The sequence below is a fragment of the Xenopus tropicalis genome, chromosome 2 (assembly GCF_000004195.4).
Source record: "Xenopus tropicalis strain Nigerian chromosome 2, UCB_Xtro_10.0, whole genome shotgun sequence".
In the NCBI taxonomy this organism is placed as follows: Eukaryota; Metazoa; Chordata; class Amphibia; order Anura; family Pipidae; genus Xenopus; species Xenopus tropicalis.
The window spans coordinates 122727142-122748695 of NC_030678.2; the positions used below are offsets into that span (position 1 = coordinate 122727142).

At 37.3% G+C, this 21554-nt stretch overlaps 1 protein-coding gene across 3 annotated transcripts in view; it reads right to left on the reverse strand.

Annotated features, from left to right (window-relative positions):
* Positions 1-10755: 10755 nt before the first annotated feature.
* gpc6 (glypican 6) overlaps positions 10756-21554 on the reverse strand; it is a 574948-nt gene continuing 564149 nt past the window's right edge. For all 3 annotated transcript variants that reach the window (XM_018091653.2, XM_012957513.3, XM_031897065.1), the window contains one exon: positions 10756-16359. In XM_018091653.2, coding sequence (XP_017947142.1) covers positions 16157-16359 — 203 coding nt within the window. In that variant the 3' untranslated portion in view covers positions 10756-16156. The remainder of the gene's footprint in view (positions 16360-21554) is intronic.

The following is a 21554-nucleotide window of genomic DNA, read 5'->3' on the forward strand; positions in this document are numbered from 1 at the left end:
TTTGTAATACAAAGGGAAAGATAACAACTAAAAAATCTATAAAATCACTTCAATCAATACATATGACGGGTATTAGAATGCAGCTATCTCCATTTAGTATAGAAATTAAAATTACAGTTACTAGGGTTAGTGTCACCCAAAAAAGTTGTCTCTTTTTGTTTTTTCTTTAGTAAAAGGTCTCTATCCTTGTTTAAGGCCTGATATTCCACCTCCTTTAGCCAAGAAGGTTTGTATCCCTTATTGAGAAATCTCTCCTCTAAAATAGCACATTCCCTCATAAAATCAGTTGGTCTTGAGCAATTTCTTCTTGCTCGCAAATATTGTCCCTTGGGAAAATTCCTAATCCACTGTGTATGATGGTTACTGGTGGCATGTAGTAGGCCGTTACGGTCCATAGGTTTACAGAATAATTTAGTCTCTATCTTACCATTTAGACTGAAAAGGGTCAAATCCAAGAAATCTGCTTTGGTGGCACTCATATCAGCAGTAAACTTTAAATTAAAGGTGTTCAAATTGATATGAGCGATAAAATCCTTCATTAGCTCCTCTGGGCCATCCCAGATAAAAAGTAAATCATCGATATATCTGGTGTACAAAATAATGTGTTTGTTAAAAGTAGGTGACCCCCAAATGTACATGTCTTCCCACACTGACATATAAAGGTTGGCATAGGATGGTGCAAACTTGCTACCCATTGCTGTGCCCTGTTTTTGTAAATAGAACACATTATTAAACATAAAGTAGTTATGCGTAAGAATAAATGAAATACTTTCCAATATAAAGGATTGGAGAGCCTGAGAGAGGGTACTTTCTGTGTTCAATTTTCGTCTAATAGCCTCTACCCCACTATCATGTGGGATATTGGTATACAGGGCAGCTACATCGCATGTGATCCATCTATAGGTATCTTTCCAACATAAATTTTTTAATTTATTAAGCAGATCGATCGTGTCCCTCAAGTATGACTTTTGTTTAATGACCACTTCCTGTAGGAAGTGGTCCACAAACTCTGAGAGATTGCAAGTCAGTGAATTGATACCGGAAATAATTGGTCTCCCCGGTGGTTGGCTGGAGTTTTTGTGTATCTTAGGAAGATGGTAATATAGAGGTATTCTGGGATAGCGTGTACAAAGAAAATTAAACTCCCTATCTTCAATAGTGCCCGCTGTCTTTGCTGTCTTCAAAAAGATATCCAATTCTTTAATGAAAGATTTGGTTGGATCAAAAGTTAATTTTTCATACACAATATTATCACCCAAAATCCTATCGGCCTCTTTAAAGTAATCTTTTTTATTTTGTATAACAATACCACCTCCCTTATCTGCCTGTTTAATGATAATGGAATGGTCTTTCGTCAGGGCACGTAGGGCAATAGATTCTTCCCGTGTGAGGTTCCCTTTAGATTTCAAAGTGCTAGTGAACAGATTATCAAAGTCCTGTTGTACCAGTTTTTGAAACATCCTGATATGTTCACCTTGCGAGTCCCTAGGATAAAAGTTATTTTTAATGTGACAGTTGAACTTTTGAATAGAATTGCTCATTGAATAAGTCTGTGGGGTTATTACAGGGTCTTTATTCTCCTAGTCTCTTTTATTTACATACTAGCATCTATTTCTCCTCTTTGTTCCCATTCAGAAATAGGGAATGATCATGAAGCAGGCCAAATGGTTATGAGCAGGAGGGTCCACTGACACCTGGGCCCGCCGGGAGTTTTCCTGGTATCCTGGTTGGCCAGTTCGACACTGACCACTATCCTCTCCAAGATCGCTCCAGAACCCATGAGGGTTCCACTTATATATTTTAAAATAATGCCTTCTTGTGGCTAAACTAGTTAACTACACTGGTCATATTTTGACCAAGTGAAGTGGCTTACTTCCCTTCTTGGAAAAGGATCCCCCTTAGGTGTCTAAAGTACTAGGGGACTGCCAGTTAAAAAGGGCAACCTATTTACCAGTCCCCTACATGTTTAAATCTAGTTAAGATCTAAAAGCAAAACTAAATCCTGATTAAGTTGAAAGTCATATATACCTTTGGCAAAGGGTTTGTCTGCCTGGCAGAGATGAAAACTGCCATCAGTTGTGGGGACCTGTTTCCTTAAGTTCAGGGAATTCAGGGAAATTAGAGAATTTATATACAAGCGGTAGATTAGAGTTTCATAATCCACGTATTAGAAAATCTGGACCATTGTGTTCCTAAATGTCTATTATATTGCCACATTGCAGCTAAAAAGTGGCTGTCTTTGTACTTATTCTTAGACTGTAGACTGGGCCAGGGGGTCCAGAGGAATTAAAATAAGAGTATAACTGCAGCAGAGACTATTGAGGTGCCTCATCTGCATTTATCTGCATCTTTAAAACTATCTGCATATATAAAGCAATTAACTCAAGCTAAGCTATGTATAAGCATACAGGTTTGCAAGTAAGAATAGAGAAAAATTCTCGTCCTCAGTGTTCAGCTTTTGCTGAGATTTTCTGTATCAGTATCAGGATAGCTGCTTTTAAGATTCAAAACTGTTCTTGTATTTTCTTTTGAGCACACAGCTTAACATGTTTTACTTTTACATTTGGCATTTTAGAGAAAGGCTACCTGACGTGCTGTGTTGTGGAAAATGACACATACTTTGGAGGTTGTTAATGGACGGCACCGCAGGATGCAGTACACGGGGGTGGCATATTTACTGCAACTTAAGATAAATAGGGAACACTCTGGATATAGCCATAGTTGTGCAATGAAATGAACAACCAAGGGCTTTCATCCCCCCATTGAACTACATATCCCAGTAGGCCAGCTATCAAACATAAACTGCATCTATCCTATAACTGCAGCCAACTGCAAAAGCAACCACTTGACATCTTGCTATCTTTTTGTTTGTCATTGTATCTATTGTATTGCATCTTTCCTGCTTTTCTGACTTTATATATCAATTTTAATGATCCCGAAAGCTCCTTTTTTACTGGAGTGTATTTAGTAATTGATTGCTCCACTGAAAGGAAACATTATTGTCTCTTTTTAAACATATTTTCTTCAATGCCACATGCAGAGACAAGGGTTCTGCTCCAGAATTCAAAGGGCTGAGAAAGGAAAGGCACTGCTCCGGTTTCCTAGGATATGCCACATTACATTTCTTCTAAAAACAGAAATATTATTCTCTGACTTTTTCTATAGGTGGCTGAGTTTCTATGATATAGAACACATGATTTATTCACCTGCTGTTATAAGTCACCAGTATGGCAGTTCTCTTTATGAAAAAAGTCTGTAAGTGTGTGGCAACAATGGCATAGAACAACAACATGAAAATTCCATTCTGCCAGCCATGAAAAAGTTGCCAAAGTTATTGATTCAAATAGGGCAAGTCTTGCCTTGTGTTATATGTGGTTTCTTTTTTTATGTTTTCAAAGTAAATAAAAAGCCATCTACACGTAATCACTATTGTTTTATAATTTACAATGTCATTTTGTACACAAAGTTTAATATTGTTTGGCTATTTATTGTCACAGTAGGATTTGAATTAGGTGCTGGGCACAGTATTATTTTTGCAATAGGAAAAATGATTACCCAGACACTTAGAATCTACAGTAGTGTAGGAATGTTTTGATTCGCCAAAGCCCATTGGATTGCTCCTCCTTATAGGGAAGTTCATTTTCATTATGCCACAACTGTTTTTCCTAGGGAAAAAGGCTCCCATGATGCCAATTGCTTCCAAACCCATGCTTGGACTGCTCCTCCTTAGATAGAAGGGTTAAGGCATCCATCCCATTTATTGATGTGGAGGGCATAGGGTAGATAATGATGTTGGGGGTTTTTCCATCACAACAGGCCACATTTTTTGTTCTGCAAAACAGACCGCATGGTAAAATTGTAATGTGGATTTGCAAAAAATTTCACCACTAGCGAAACTGCAAATTTTTCTGCAAAACTGTACCGGGCAAAAAAAAATAACTTGTGTTACAATCTATAATTCACTTTGCTTTCAAGAGATAAGGCTGATATGTCTAAAGGTGGCCATACACGTGGCGATCCGACGATGTTTCGTACGACCATCGGTCGCACGAAACATCGTAAGATCCGCCACACACCATTCAGGGCTGAATCGGCAGGTAAGGAGGTAGAAACAATAGGATTTCTACCTCCTTCTGCCGATTCAGCTCTGAAGGAGAAATTTTGGTCAGGCGCCTTCTATGGCGCCCGATCAAAAGTTTTCAAACTTGTCCGATCGGCGAGTCGTCCGATATCGGCAGCTTCCTGCGATATCGGTCGACTCGCCGACATGCCATACACGCACCGATTATCGTACGAAACGAGGTTTCGTACGATAATATCGGTGCGTGTATGGCCACCTTTAGTCTCGACAACATCACCTTGGTATACTATCATATAACCTGACTGTCTAATTGATAGTGCAGTGAAAATAACTTGAATAGAAAGAATCTACAGCGCTTTCACTTTAGCAGATGAGCGACAGCTTTCATGGTGGGTACCAGGGGTAGGCAGGGTAGACAGTTGCCTAGGTGGGCAATTGGAGGGGGCAACGGGAAATTACACAGTTTCCACCACTGGAGCACTTGCACAAGCAGTGGTGACAAATAACAACAATGGGGGAATCAGTGGGTCAAAGGCACAGGTTGGCTTTAGGCAGTCTTGGGTACCCATATCTTTCTCCCAGCTCTCCAACACTGTAGAGTCTACTTCCTACAACACTTAAATGGTTAATAAAAGTAAGTAGCTTTGATCTGATTCTGTTCCAAAAAATATCAATTACCATCCTGAATTTTCTCTGGTACACCTGAGCCTTCTTACTGGCTTCCCATCATGATTTGTTTAAACAAGAAAAGTGGAGAAGGCAATGAAAATAAGCCATATAATTATATTATGTCTTTAACTTTATTATCTTCTGAGACTGTAGAGCAGTGATTAATAATTTAGATAAGGATTTCTGACCCTGCACAATTTCCTTCTACAGACAGCTAGCATTTTGTGACTGGAAGGAGCAGGGAAAATATAATCCTTTGAGCAACAAAAAAAGATATTTTATTAGAAATATTGTACATTTATTGTTTTTAGTGGTAATCTATTTAACTAAACATGATGCATTGTTTTGGATTACTGTCTCCCTTTTATTGTGTATTGTTATTGTAAAGATCTTTACCCACATCTATACAAATAAGAAATCTAAATGGCATCAAGTGAGTACAATCTTTATGACAAAGCAGTGCTACAAGAATGGAAAGCTTGCCCAGGCCTGACTAATAAACTACAGGTATGGGATCTGTTATCCAGAAAGCTCTGATTTATGGAAAGGTCTTCTCCCATAGACTCCATTTTAATCAAATAATTACAGTTCTAAAAATGAATTCCTTTTTGTCTGTAATAATAAAACAGTACCGTGTTCTTGCTCCCAGCTAAGATAGAATTAATCCTTATTGGAAGCAAAACAATCCTATTGGGTTTATTTAATGATTAAATGATTTTTAAGTAGACTTAAGGTATGGAGATCCAAATTATAGAAGGACCCCTTATTCAGAAAACCCCAGGCATTTTGGATAACAGGTCCCATACCTGTATATTCTTGTCCCAGTATTTATCATCTATTTAGCAGGTATATCAAGTATGTACCAAGCACCAGGAGCTGCATCTGGACACCCCTCACATTTCAACTAAGAATTTGTTCTAAATTCTCTATTTTAAATATCATCATATATTATTAAGCAATTGTGTTGTTCTGATCATGCTTGCTGGGTAATTAGGCATTACTTATTCCATACTTTCTGTGATTTTTTGGCACAGATAGACAAGGCTCAGAGCTCAGCACAGTTCTCCAGAAGGAAAGATCACCAGTCTCTTGTAAAGTCTCTTAAGGGACATATTTTTAAGTATGTTTTGTGCATGCCTGTGGTTCAACCTGGCTGTTTCTGAATGAACTGTTTGGACACGTGTGTAGCCCCAAATTCATTTTTTACACAAAAAAAAAAAAGTTATTTGAAAAGCCCAACTGGTATGTGGTATAATCACACTGCCCAGATAAGAATGAGATTACATTTCTTCAAGGTTTTTCGAGGTTTCTTCAAGGTCATGATTGCTTTGGTTAAATTAGTGAAATCTTGCCATGTCCAAAATCAACACAACTCAAAACAAACTCAAATCCTACCCTTTTGGAGCACTAGCAAAGCATTGATTCATTCTTGACATTTCTGGACCAATGCCCAAAACACTGTGAATGGTAACATGCTCTATGGGGTAGGAACCATCATCCTCCTGTCTCCTATCATACATTGGGCACAGTCTTTGTAAAAGTTTATGTGCATTTTGTATTCATTACAATGTTTTTCCCTTCATCTGCATGGATTGTAATAATGTAAAATGCTGTGTATACAAGTATCACTATAAAAGTTATACCATCATACTTTTAAACAGGGAAGATCTGTGCCTCTGAATATGCCACAGTAGCTCTCCATCTTCTTTCCTGCTCAGTCAGTTACTGAGCTTAGGGACCGACACGCAATATAATGTATATATGGAATATAAATGTCACAATATGAGGCTCTGAAATATTTATACTGTATATTTCAGATTATTAGCACATGGCAGCTAAGCTTAGCACGGCCCCTAAGCTTAGCCTCTCAATAGCTGCCCAGAGCGCAGTGAGCACTTGCATTGACACTGATACTTCTAACAAAATCCAAGATGGGGAGCTTCCATGCACAACTTTGAGTGCCTGGATCTTTATGGTTATAGACATGCTGGGGGTCATTTATAAAAATTGTGCAGCACTGAATTATTTGCACAGTGAACATATTTGCCCTGCCCGTGTTTATATTTATAAAGCTGGGCAAGACTGGTGCATTTAATGTGCAAGCATAATAATGACATTTTTATTTGCAGTGCAAATGTACTTTTTGAATATGGCATATTTGCAAATTGCAAACATTTATGCGCACACTCTGCGTCCGAGTTACCCACCACTTTTGTAGCAGAAAAAATATTCTCAAATTTACATTCACAAATCGCAATCTCATTTGTGAATTTTTGTGTGCATTTTGCATTTTACTGTGATTCACAAAAAAAACGAAAAATGGGCACAGCAGGGCAAAATTTAAGCCTTAAGAGGAAAACATGCGCAAACAACTGTTTGCGAAAAAATATGAGCTGCGCAAACTTTATAAATGACCCCCACTGAACCGTAAGGCTACCGCAATAAGTTCAGTATATAAAATATGACATTTCTGGCCATATTCATTTTTAGAGTTTAGTTCTCCTTTAACAAATCTTGCTCTCCCCATATTTCACCTGTTCAGATGATCAGAAGCCAAACAGGAAGAAAAAACACTGAGCTCTGTAAAGAAAGTTCCCATAATGCCTCACTCCTGCACAGACACCCAGACCAAGTGAACATGCTCAGTTTGTAAGACTATGGAGCACATTTACTAATCCATGAACATCTGAAACTGTCCGAATGCATTTTTTTCGTAATGATCGGTAGTTTTGTGATTTTTTGGTCGCCGTCACGATTGTTTCGAATTTTGCATGACTTTTTCGTCGCCGTTACGACTTTATCGTATATTTTTCGCAACTTTTTCGCCGCCGTCGCGAAACATTTGGATTGGTTTTTCCGCCGTTTACTATAGCGCAATACGAAACAATTGCGACGGCGACGAAAAAAATTGCTAAATTTTCGTTTCCAATCCGTTTTTTTCCCATTCGGGATTCAGATTCGGGGAGTAGTAAATGTGCCCCTATGAGTCAGCTTCCTGCTGATTGGCTCAGATCCACATTCCTAAGGGGGGGGAGGGAGTTCTTAGCATTCTTGAGGGAGGGGGGAGCAGGAGAGGGGAGAGAGCAGAGAGCTGCCTGTCTCTGGCACATAAATTACAGACAGAACAAATCTTTTGACAGAGAAGTCAGTGCAGCATTTTTGTGAGTGCTTATGGCTGTATTTACATAGACTTTTCTGATAAAGCTTACTTAGTTTTTACCTTTTCTTTCTCCTTTAATTTAAAATGCTTTTTAGAGCGCTTTTATTTTTAAAAACAGCCTGCCCATGACAGTAGTTCACAAAGGCCTTGAAACTACACACACAGTGTGCTCCTTTATTACAAACCATGCAAGCTTCCCATCTGTTTTTATGACCCTGCACATTCTCAAGACATAAATTGTTGCTTAGAAAGCAATGCTATTAATTTCTAATTAGTTAATTACTCATTGTGGGTTTCATGTTACACAATTAATAAAAAGAAAAAAAAAGCCATCCTCTGGCTTTTTTTACTGTAGAATTGAGATTTTACCATGCAGTCCAATAAAATTAAAAAATAAAAAAAGCATACGTGGAGAGCCTAATTTGTGTCTGTTTCAACAGTTGTTGACTAACTAGTATAGAACTTGTGAAAAACTCATGAAATAGGTTACTCACATGGTATCCTCCTGAGGCATCATTATGGCCTTATCACTAATAAACTGGAACTGTGTTATTCATGGAAAACTGCTACGGAGAATTGTACGCCAACTGCAGAGAATTTGATGTGCCTGGAATGTGTAATTGTACTGGCATGCCAAAAGTAAATAAACCAGTTGGAAATTGAAGCAGCTCCCTTCCTTTTGGATGATATTGGTATACCTTAGGGGGAGGAAAACAACTGTATATTTCACTGAATGTTTATTTTGGCCATTGTACCTCCTACAAGTGGTCCTTCCTTAATTTGAATCTCCATACTTTAAGGGGGTAATGTAATAAAAGTTGATAACATAAAATTATTTGCAATGCGAAAATGTATGCCTCTGTGCAAACAAATTTGCCTTTGCAGGAATTTAATATGGGCTTTGGGAACGCGAAAACTATTTAGCGACCACTTCTGAAAGTGAAAGAAAGTTTGTGAATGTTATTGTTTGCACAGTGTGTGCAATAAAACTTCTTAATGAAAAAGTTGTTACGTTTGCTCCAACATATTACGCCACTTTCAAGCATGCCTTAAAAATTTGCAATGTGTAATTTGAATTCGCAATGCAATAACAGTCCAATGAACAATATTACATTGCAAAATGTGTATTTTTATTCTTATTTGTGTGCATCTTTTGTCCATTTATGACTTTTATTACATTCTCCCATAAGTCTACTTGAAAATAATTTAATGTTTTGCCTCCAGGATTAATTATATCTTATTTGGGATCAAGTACAAGATATTGTTTCATTATTGCAAAGAAAAAGAAAACATGTTTTAAAATTTTGGATTATTTCATTAAAATTGAGTCTTTGGAAGATAGCCTTGCTGTAATTCAGAGCTTTCTAGATAATGCAGAGATCCCCAACCTTTTTTATTCATGAGTCACACTCAGATGTCAAAAGTTCCTTGGGGGTCCTAAATAAGGGCTGGGATTGGCTATTTGGTAGCCCCATATGGACTGCTGGCCTGCAGGAGGCTCTGCTTGGAGTAAATCTGTGTTTCTATGCTTCCAAAACTTGCCTCCAAGCCAGAGATTTAAAAATGGCCACCTACTTTGAGGCCACTGGGAGCAACATCAAAGGGGGTAGTGAACAACATGTTGCTCATGGATCACTGGGATAATGTGTTGCCAGATAACGGATCCCATAGATGTATTATAAAAACAAGTCAATAAAGTGAAAGGTAAGGACTTTAATAAACTCCAGCTTATTATATGGGGGAATGGGAGTGTACTATCTGTGTCACCGATTTGCCCATAAAATCAATCTATATTGTATGGGCTGAAACAAATATGTGATTTATTCATAATAAGGAAAACTGAATAAGATATACATATCTGGTAAGATGATACCAGTCTCAAAACCATATATTCAAATTTGTGTTAACAGTATCTGCTGCCTGCATCAAAGGAAAGCTGCCTAAGGTGCAACCTTTTCTAGTCCTGGTCCCTGTATGGCCACTGTCTGCACATCGCCATTCCCTTTTCATGTGTCTACCTTTTACCCGGCCCCCGTCGTCAATGTTTGCGCATGTGCGTGGGGGGGAGATGGGGCTGTCCGGGTTGCCTAGAGTGCACAGTCAGCTTGGTTCACCGCTAGTTTGGTTTTAAAGTTTAAGGTTAATGCCAGGCGAGGCGTAGGGCGGATATTTTCGGCAAGCAGAAAAGCGCTTGCTGAAAATACCGCCCTACACTTTCTACATGTGCCCGCACCTGAATGAATGAGATACGCTCGGGTGCAGGCACATGTAGCAGAAATACGCATAAAAACGTGAGACTTTGCATTCTTTGCGTTTTTATGCGTATATCGGCTACATGTGCCTGCACCCTAGGCAGCAGAAATATGTAGCATTGCTGCTACCAGTAAATACTTTTATACATTGTAAGATAACATAAAAATATTCAAAGGCATGCAGGATATTGTGGTCTGCTGCTTGGAAATGAATCCGCTTAACCCTAAGCCCAACCTTGTATTCAGAAATGGTAACAGGAACTCTGCTGACTGGGATATATCGCACTGTACTTACCCATCTTAGCAGCTTACTTTTAATATTTCATATTTAATTAAAGTTGGAGTTACAAGGGTGATCAGTAAGAGAAGCAGAAGGAGCGCCGATTCCCTATTGGTGACACCTCACATATATATGACTGTTCCTGCCAAGCACTGTTAAGCTGGATGTACATCAAACCCACTAGTGTTCTGTTTTAATTACACTGAAGTGCGCTGATTGTGACATTTCTTATTGCACATTAAACATGTCATTTCACCCAAAGGCACAGGGGACAATGCACTGCTTGTATTATTAAAAAAAGGAAAGCCTCTTGTTGGTAGTGGTTTATTGTTTATTATCATTTTTCTGCAAATTAATATCTTCAAAAAATGATGTGTTCTCAATAAACAAAGTACAAATTAGGTTTGGTGGTCATTCTATACATATATATCAATATATCGATATATTATCAAATCCTGGCATGTCATAGTACATATATTCAGCAATAATACATTGATAATAATTAGCAGGTATTTTCAGTTTTACTGCATGAGTTCAGAGATTTTAGGACTGTAAACATAAATACATTGCCATGTCACATTTATTTCGGGAATAGTCATACTTTTATTGCCAACAAATGCCTGAATAGTTAATGCCATGAACTGCATTGTTGGAAAATAGATTTGAGTAAAGTAAGACATTTTTTAAATGCAAATCAGAACAGTAGTATTCCATTGTTCAACATATATATTGTATATTCTAGCCATGTCCATGTCCTTATTCTTCTGTCTACATTCATTTAAAGGGAAGCGCATATATTCAGGGAAGCTGACCTTCATTTTGGTTAGTGACACACCTGAGAGACTGTCATTTGGTTGTACATAATGTTATAGTATTTCACAAATATTTTGAAAGAACCATTTTATCCAGTCTTGTTGGAGTCAGGTTTGCCAATTTTAAAGGCCCCAACTTTAAGAGGAAGCTCAGCTTAAAATTAGAAGTACAATGCTTTATAGACAGTGCCCTAAAGCATTGGAATTGGATGTGGAAGTGATTGCCCACAATGCAGCTGATTTTGGTTGTTTAATTGTGAACATAATATAGACAATGTTATTCTAGGACAACTAGCATTTGGCGTTATTTATTTTTGTGGGTTTTGAATTATTTACTTTCTCCTTTTGTCATTTAACCTGCTTTGAGTGTGCTAGGCTCATGTATCTTAACAACTGACTAGATGTCTGAATGGCTGCAAAAAAAAAGATATAGAAATATAACAACAATAAAAAAATGTTTCTGGTTCTGTTCTGGTTGCAGGGATCACTTATTATAGCAAACAGGCTTCATTTCCAATTGCACTTTGGCAATCTGAAGCATAGAATGCAAAGAACTCAAAAACCACAAGAAGGACAGACACAATTAGGCTTATTGGAAAATAAATGTGTTAGTATACCATAGAAAAAAATTCTGTGACCAAGTGACCAACACAAGTTCGTAAATACAATTTGAAATATATAACGTCTTGCCAAGACATCGGCTTACTCATGTTCTATTTACTGGATTAAATAAATCAAATTAAAGAACCTGGTTGACAAAACTATTTTGCTAAAAGAGGTGTCAACCCTGAGCTTTCCATTAAGTAAAATTCTGAAATTGTCATACTTATATATATATACATATATATATACACTTACATAGCTATAAAAATAGATGATAATACTAATACTAAAAAAGTGAAAGAACCTTGGTACCAGCAGTCACTTGCATATCTATGTTGAGTTAAATTAATGGAACACATTGCAATATTAATGAATACTGGGAAAAACTGTGAGGAAATTATCTTCATGTAAAATCTACTCCATAACTGAATTACAGGTTAATTTCGCTTTTGACTACCACTTTTAACTCTGCCAAGAGGCGGCTGTAAGGTTTAAGGGAAGGAGCATCTATCTGTCAAAGAAGAATGTTGGATAGCTTCATCTATAGGTTTTACCCTTTTTGTATCCCCCACACTTATGGGTTGGATATCCTCACAGTGTTTTGGACCAAGGAAGGTGCTTTGTGTTCAAGTGTAGAACATAATATCCCAGATAAGCCACTATGCAGAATGGGCTGAAGGCATAGAACAATGGGAAAAATGAAAATACACAGGTGAGTAGTCTCTGGGGAAGTTTTATTCATAGGAGCTTGTCTAAAAAATTAATATCTTAATGTATTTAAAAACAAAGTTTCAAACATATTCTCTCGGTTTTTTGAGGCAGATATAATCCAGCTGTTTTGCAGTAATGTCAATTATCATAATATATACTATATATAACAGCAGAACATTATGTGTGTAAGGTACATGTATGTAACATGTACAACAAAATAAAAACAATGTGCATCTATAATTAGTTGGAAAGCCACATCCATTTAATTTGTTGGTGATGATTTCTTTCCACCCATGAGAAACCTACAACGAATGATCCAAATACAGAACAAATGCTCTGTGTTAATTAGCACCCCTGTTCCGCACAAATAAAATACCTAGGGGGAAAAAAGCTGGCAACTCTAGAACAATAGCTTGTGTATTGATGATATGCATCAGAAAATAGGGACCCATTATATCTATCTCTGTTCACAGGCTGGCAGTTCACTGTCTCTTAGAGCAGAGACAAATGGGGAGATTAGTCGCCGCCATTTTTAAAAACCCAATCGCTGCAACTAATCACTTGCTAATTCCATTTACGAATGTACAAGTTGCCACTAGTGAAAGATGTGGTGCAGCCCCACACTTATGTATGCCATTAAGTAACGTTATGTGGGACTTGAAGTCCCTCTGTTTTCCATAGCAAGTGGTGCACAGATTCTCTGCAAAGCAGAAGGACTTCAAGTCTCAGAATACATTACTCCAGAATAAAAGGCATGGGTGGGGTTGCATTACATTGTGTGGAAATTACTCATACGAGTATCATAGCTTTTTTCAATGAGTGAAATCAGGTATGTTTGTGTAGGAAAAAGACATTTATATTTATTTATGGAATCTCAGATAGCATTAATGCAACTTTTCTACATAAAGCTATAAGCTAATGACAAAAGAGGGTAACATTTTCCCTTAATGAAAAGAAAACTCATTTGTGCTAATAAGACCATGGTATATGTAAGCTATGTGTAGGCATGTGAATACATCTGATTTTGATAAAGCCTTTACATTGATGGGAGTCTGTCCTCTTTAGACTTACCTTAAACTTTCCAATTTGTGATAACATCTTTAAAATGCAGTCTCTGCAATAATATTATATCATTGCTAATGATGTTGTGCACAGACCGGCTTTATAAATCAGAATAAAACATCACAGATATCAATCAAATAAAACACTTGACTTCTCTAAAGGTGGCCTTACACAGGCAGATTTGAGTTGCCGATTTAGGCCCTTCGGACTAATGAGCCAACCTGATCAATATCTTGACGAAAATTGGGCATATGTTGTTTTGGCAGGTTTGATTTTTCTGTTGGGGACTGCATGGGCCCTAGAACTTAACCTTAGGTGGGCATATTGGGGAAAGGTCCTCTTTTTTTGACCAGTTTTACACCGTCTCCTGACGATATTAACAAACTTTCAAAACTTGCTTATCTCAAAGATTAAAACCTATTCTAATTAACTCCTGTCATCACAATTATGAATTTGGTATGTTCTGTATATGGAACATTGAACTGCGTTACCAATTTGTTTCCAATAGTGATTGCATATTTTACATTATTATTACTATTCATACAGTACTGTTTGAAAATAATATTTTTCATTGTTCCCTGGTCATGGCTTAAGTCAAGGATGGGCAACGATATTGCTATAAGTTGCCATCATAGGTTTATAATGTTAAATGTTACAAATGTGAAATGATTACTAAACTATGTAAGGGTAGCCCCAGTGGGACAGTTTTTTAAGAAGGTAATTATTGTTTAGACAGTGACATGCTTTATTGTGGGTTTTTTATGGCAGCCAGAGGTTAGAGGTATGCATATGACACCTACATCTTTTGGTGCTCATAATTAGCTTCTGGCATAGGCCATGCACTTGTTCTTAACCACAAACATATTGGTGGGCAGTAATGCATTGTGTTCCTCTGGATAAGGGTAACTGATAGATGGGTATAAATATATTGTGTATTATGTCAATATATTCATGCTGCACCACAAACCAGCTCCAGTGCATGTGAAAAAAACAAAAAATTATGTTTTAAAGGAGAAAGTCTATTGTCACCTTTTCTATATGTCATGGTAATAACTTTAAAAGCAGTCAGAAGCCGCATCAATTTCAGTGAGACCTGCCCCAGTTTTCCTAATTTGGAGAAATGGGCAGGTGGTTTTGACCCAGACAGCCCTTCCGAAAATTGGGTTGTCCGGGTTAAAACTGGATAGGTGGCAACCCTACATATGCATGTATTTTTTTTTATGCAAGATTAGTAAATATGGGCACCTTGATACCTGGTGGTGCTAGCAATGGATTCAACTCTGTAACTGCTGGGCTCTGGCAATAATCTGCTGATTTTAACAATTCCTCTGCAAGCTTACTGGCACATATGGGGTACATCAATTGTTTTGAAAGCCAATGAATTCTTAAGCATGTTATAATGATTGATACATTTTGATCTGTATGGGAATACTGCAAAACTTTTTTCATACAAGGGAGCTACTTACCTCAGTGGGGCATAAATACAAGTATGCAGACAATGTGCTAGTTTCTTTCTTTGTTCACGTTCCTTCACTTTAAAATAAAGTAAATTAAATGTTTGGTAAACTGCTGGGAAATCAAAAATATTTCAGAGGTGCTACTTATCTATCTAGGCTATCTGCCTGACCCTCATTATTATAAAAGTCTGTTGCTTTTATTCGTGGAGGGTCTGTGGGGTCTATAGACTAGAGGTGCATCAAGCTCTCCTACAATGTTAAGAGCAATTCCTGAAGCTCAAAAGTGCTCACCTCCCCACATGGATGAAACCACATGGATGAAACCCAACCAGGCATAAAAATGCAAGGATCCACAATAAAGGGAGACTGCAAAATAAATGGACTAAATCTTGGACAAATTACACTTGTAAAGTGTAGTATGATAACAAAAATGCTTGTTGCATGCCTAAAACATTCTATTCCTTGACAGATCTTGATATATGATATTACACAGGTTATTTTTCAGACACCTACGTAATGCAATTTTCTCTGCATCCTATACAGAACAATCCCAGAGATACATGTCCGATTATCTCTGCTCCATGTAACATTAGCTCCTTTTCAGATAGCAGTGGCTGCACATATTCTTCCTTTTCATTACAGCGGAGATCAGGATGTGGTAGTGCTAAGTGAAATTGCTTAGCTTACTGAAACATTACATGCATTATCCAATTATGATGGACCTGTGTGTAGACATACAGTATTTAGCTGTGAATGGCACAACATGCTGTCCAAGCTTTTTAATTTAAAATCTAAGGCTATATTCTGAAACCTTTCTTTTTTGTTGTTGCTTGTAGCTTAACACAATGTTCTCAAGGGCCTCTATGGAATATTCTCCAAAAATCAAATTCTCCAAAAAGAAACTCTTAGAATATAACACTGGTGCCTGTAATTAAAGGGGAGCAAGGAACAAAAGAAAGCAGAAGTAGAAACGTCAGTGGTTGCGAAATGGTCCATTGCCCAAAAAAGTGTAGGAAAAGAAGAAAATTGACTATTATTTATAACTAAAACAGTCCCAGGAGCTTATAGATTATCTCCATTGTCTCTGTAGTACCAGGATGACACATATGAGCACTGTGAAATGTGACTGGCTAATCTGTGATCCTGCAGAAAAGTCCATCTCCCCCCTGTCTGAGTCAAAAAGTGGTGCTTCGGTGGTGATAAAGTCAAACTCAGTCGGACAGATATCATCAGTGCACCCACTGCCACTTCCTGAGCCACTGGTTTCCTCACCTAGGACCAAGAAAAAAATGTAAAATAAATGATAAATTCAACACAAAATAGCAAAACGGCAAGGCTATTAAGGGTGTAACATAACAAATAATTAGTTCTATGAATAATTAAATGAAACACATAAAACATGTGATTAATTAATTATGCTAATTGCTCTTGAAGCAATGTAACACTTAACTGTGTCTATTTTTCTGTAAAAAAAAAAAATTCAAGTTTTAAGGGGGACAGCATTTGCTGCAGGATGTAGTTAAACAGCTCCTTATGGTCGCCTTCAAATTAAAGGAGAAGGAAAGTCATTTTGGCATTTTACTGCCAATAGATTCGCCACATTAGGGCTCTTTATAATACCCGAGTAAAGAGCCCTAGAGGTTCCCTCTGTTTAAGATAGCAGCTGCCATTTTAGCTTGGTCTTCATAGCTTTCTGCTGTAGCTCTAGCTGTTGGTAGCTCAGATTACATATTCCTAAGGGAGGGGGGAGTGAGTTTTATTAATTCTTATGGGAGGGGGAGCAGGAGAAGGGAGAGAGGAGAGAGCCGCACAGACCCTGGCCCCAGGAATGAAGAACATGTTTACAAAAAAGGAGACAAGAAATCCTGTTTTTCTTTTGATAGAGACAGCTTTTCTGTAAGTGCTTAAGGCTGTATATACATAGACCTTTCTTATAAAGCTTACTTACTTTTCACCTTTCTTCCTCTTTAAACCCTTTCCTGGTATAATCCAGCACCTGAGAGCTCTTGTTGATCTATGCCAAAGGGTAATAATAAAGTCTGTGGGACACATCTTAGGAGACATTGAATTACTTCAAGGGGTATTGATATTTTTTACTTGCCTTTCTTGGCCCCTCCATACAATGGCTGCACAGATATCTCTTATATCCGCACAGGTATCTCAGATATCTCTTAGCTTGCCTTTTTGACAGCAGATAAACATGAGAACCAGGTTATTTAATTTGTATAGCTGAGCACTGGTTACTCGTGCAGAAGTAAATTCTGTCTAAAAAGTTCTTAATAAACCTTGAGGATGGCTGGTCATTTTCAACTTGTAGAGGTGAGAATAATAGGAGGGTAAAACATAGGTGGGTTATTGGGATTTAAGACATTTCTGCCTTTGTTATCTAAACAGGATAATCCTGGTAACTGTATATATATATATATATATATATATATTTCTCATTTAGACATTTATGTGGCAGTTGATGTAGGAGGAGATTCAAACAAAGCAATTTTCATTTCAGGTTTGAAGTGGAAATATTTTTGTCTTTATCTGACACCTGTAATTTTGTCAGCATTTATTGGAATAATTGCGATTTTATGCATACAGTTTAATAAACTGCTCTCATCTATAAATTCTGTACACACCAAATGGAAAGTCTTTAACATGAATATAAAGCATTATTCTAATGTGCATTTTACGTGCCTAGGAAGGTAAGACGTAATTATCCAATCTCCGTGCCCAAGGGTCCCGCACAGTGTGTTATATGCATTCATTCTTCCTCCTCATTACAACTGAATCAGGATGTGGCAGTGCTAACTTAAACTGCTTAGCTTACTGGAACATTACTTGCAATATGCTATTATACTATCCAAAGGGAGAAGAAATCTTCATCATATTCCAAAAAACTTGAAAAAAAAAATCCCAACTACACTGTCTGCTTGTCATTGCCATGTAAAATCCACCATACCTATCAAGATGTAAATAATGATTTTTGCCAAATGTGTAGTTCCTTGTAAGGCAACTTCAGGCTACAACAGGAAAATGAAGTGATGTGAAAGAATTTACAGTAGATTAGTCAACCTAGTAGAGCAGATTTATCATGGGCGACTAGTCTCAATGTCTGCCATAGCCCTAGACATTTTTTGGCATGGGCGACATTTTTTTGCCCGTTTTGCAAAAATATCTGCCAATGGTGAAATGCGGAAATTCGCTGTGAATCCATGCCTGGTGAATTATTTTAACCATCACTATACTTGAGCCATATACCATGTTTAAATAAGGGAAAATGAATCAAGGTTACAAAATATTTGTATTTCATCTGAAGAAGCTTGAAGGATGGGCTGAACCAATGCAGAATTTGAAACAAAGGGTATTGACCACCTGTGTGTTTAAGATGGTTTTGTAGCACAAATGTTTACAAGTAAGTTTCAACTGTAAATGTTCCCAAATAACAACATACTAAAAGGATAAAGTAAAACAATCCTTGTTACACCCACACCATCCCCTTTTACTGGTTGACAAATGCTTACTCGTCCACTAAAAATATTCAGGGGAACCCTTTCAAGTATTTGGAGTTGTTAGCAAGTTTCTCTGAAAAACACTCAAAATTGGGATGTTACTTTATGTAGAACTGCATTTTGCTTTGAGCCAAATATTTCCTTGAGGTATATTTATTTAGGTTGACAGAGGAAAGGCTGGCATGACTTAGAAATTCCAAATTTGTATCAATCCTGTTTGTATTATACAAGTAAAGGATGTCAAATTGTGTTGTTGATGCAGAATTACCATGTATTAAACTTACACATAAATCACAAGGGCACTTAATCCCTGCATTTCTATATATTAGTTATGATCAAAGAACAGGACACAGGCACAGAATAACTGCAATTGCAGGATGATTTTAGACACCAAGACCAAAGGTCATTCCATTTGCTTAGATCTTAGAATGTTTACACAGAACAAGGAATCCATCTGTTGTCTCCTGTCACAAGTATTCATAGTGCAAGGCTAAGAAAGTCACAAATAGTCTCAGAAACACTGACTGCACAGATTCCATTCAGGACACTGTGGTGATGTAGATGATCTCTTTTACCACATTTAAGATGGACAGAGAGACACAGTTATGCTAAAACAAGAATGATCATTGGATGTCATGTGAACAGCCCCACGTAGGAAGAAATGGTTAAATGGCAACATTTTGTACTGGAATATGTTTCCTCCATGTCCCCATGAGCTTTCAGGACATATGAGCTATTATTTAAGACTCTGTATTAATGTATACCCTAAATAAAGCTGTCTGGTTAATATCCTGAGTGAATCTGAACGGTTCAAGTCAGGCCCAGGGGGAACTTCGGGGCCAGACTCAATTTGAGTAAGTATTTATTTAAATCCAAGAGTGACTTACAGTACTCACTGTGGGCGAGAATCATCATCATATATATCCCTAGAATAATAGGGGAAGATGAGTATATATGAACCTGACATTTAGAGCATGAACACAACATTTATGTATATACAAGCCTTTAAAAGAAACTCAGATCACTTGAGGTCCCACTAGAATATTATCTAGTCTAGTCTTGGCACTTGAAGGAAAAGGAAAGGGGCGGGGGGCAATTATAGTGATTATAATTGCTTACCTAAGAACCTGGGCCAGTGCTGCTGTTCAATGAAAACTGCACCAGCCTGGGTACCTCTGTAGGATTGGAAAAACTATCTTCCACCTTGCAGATCCCTATACAGCCCTGGGCTGGGTGTGTATGCTAAGTAGAGCATTTTTCTTCTCCATGTGCACATGCGCTCAGCAGACTCTATGGATCCCTGGTAGACAGTTGTAGCAGGTGATGTGGCACTCCTTTGGTAAAACCCCAAGCTGGTGCTGTTTTCAGCAAACAGGAGCACTGACCTGAGGTCTCAAAAAAGCTATTACAATGACTGCAGGGTGCCTAACAAACTGGAACCCCCAGCATACTTTTCTTTCTCCTTTAAGGGTTAATGCCTAAACCTTTGTACACTTTTGCCCTCCTATTTGTGCTTGTATGTTATCCACCCAACTACAGCTCTACAGGCAGGGACCTCCTTCCTACTGTATCTCTTACCCCATGGCACTTAATCTCTGTATATTTATAATTATTTTTGTATCATTTATTATGTGTACCTTTCTACACTGTAAAATTGTACAGTGTTGTGTATACTAACAGAGCTATATAAATATAAAATTATATTTACACACTTATACAGCTGAACATCGGGGCACAAGGTTGGCAATACAAATATTTGGTGATGTTATAAGTGGATGATTTATGAAACTGGCATACTGTACAGTATCAGTAGTTGTATGGAGTACTTAAATATTTGCGATGTAATTAATTAGATGTAAAGCATACCATACAATATATATATATATATATGTTAATGTGTAACTTAATGTGTTGTAAATGTATTTCCTATATTGTTGATTTAATAAAGTATATAAAGAATGATACTATATAGCATTTCTGGCGCTGGCGAGTTATGTATGTATAAGATAATTACATTAAAACCTATAAAAAAATCCACTTGTTAAAGGAACAGTAATACCAAAAAAGAAAAGTATTTGAAAGTAATGAAAACATAATGTACTGTAAGGGGTATATTTATCATGCTGTGTAAAAAGTGGAGTAAAACATTACTGGTGATGTTGCTCATTGCAGCCAATCAGATGCTTTGCTTTGGTTTCCTAACTGTTGGAATCTAGTTGCTGATTGGTTGCCCTGGGCTACATCACCAGTAATGCTTTACTCCACTTTTTACACAGCATGATAAATATACATCTAAAACTGATGTTTGCTTCAGTAATGCTACTGTAGTTGATATAAATAAGCTGCTGCGTAGCCACGGGGGCAGCCATTCAACTTGGAGAAAGAAGAAAAGGCACAGGCTGATAACAGATAAGCAGATAGAATCCCATTGCATTCTACAGAACTTTTCTGTTATCTACTAAGTAACCTGTGCCTTTTCTCCTTTTTTTCAGACTAAATTGCTGCCCCGTGGCTACAAAGCAGCTTGTTTATATAAAGTATAGTAGTATTACAGAAGCAAACTCACCAGTTTTACCAGTGTAGGATGAAAGTACATAATATTTTCATTTACTGTTCCTTTAAATATACTTGAAACAGCAAACTATATACAGTACATATTTAATGATTTGAAAAACACAAGCTTCCTTTGTGGTTTTTTTTCATAATCCATTTGCAGCAATCATTTATTCACATTCTCCCGCACTCAAATTAAGAGGGTTCATCTGAACCAGCATCTCTCTAATCGTTCCTTTTTCTTTCTTTTTCTATAACACCCAGTAATTGTATCTTGCTTCCTTTAAATTCTCATAAACCTATGGTTTGTGAAAGTGCAGGTTCTTATTTTTACCAATATAAGTAGTGTTATTATATTTCTATATACAGTATGACTACATATAAGGATGAAATCACTACCTTATAAACAAG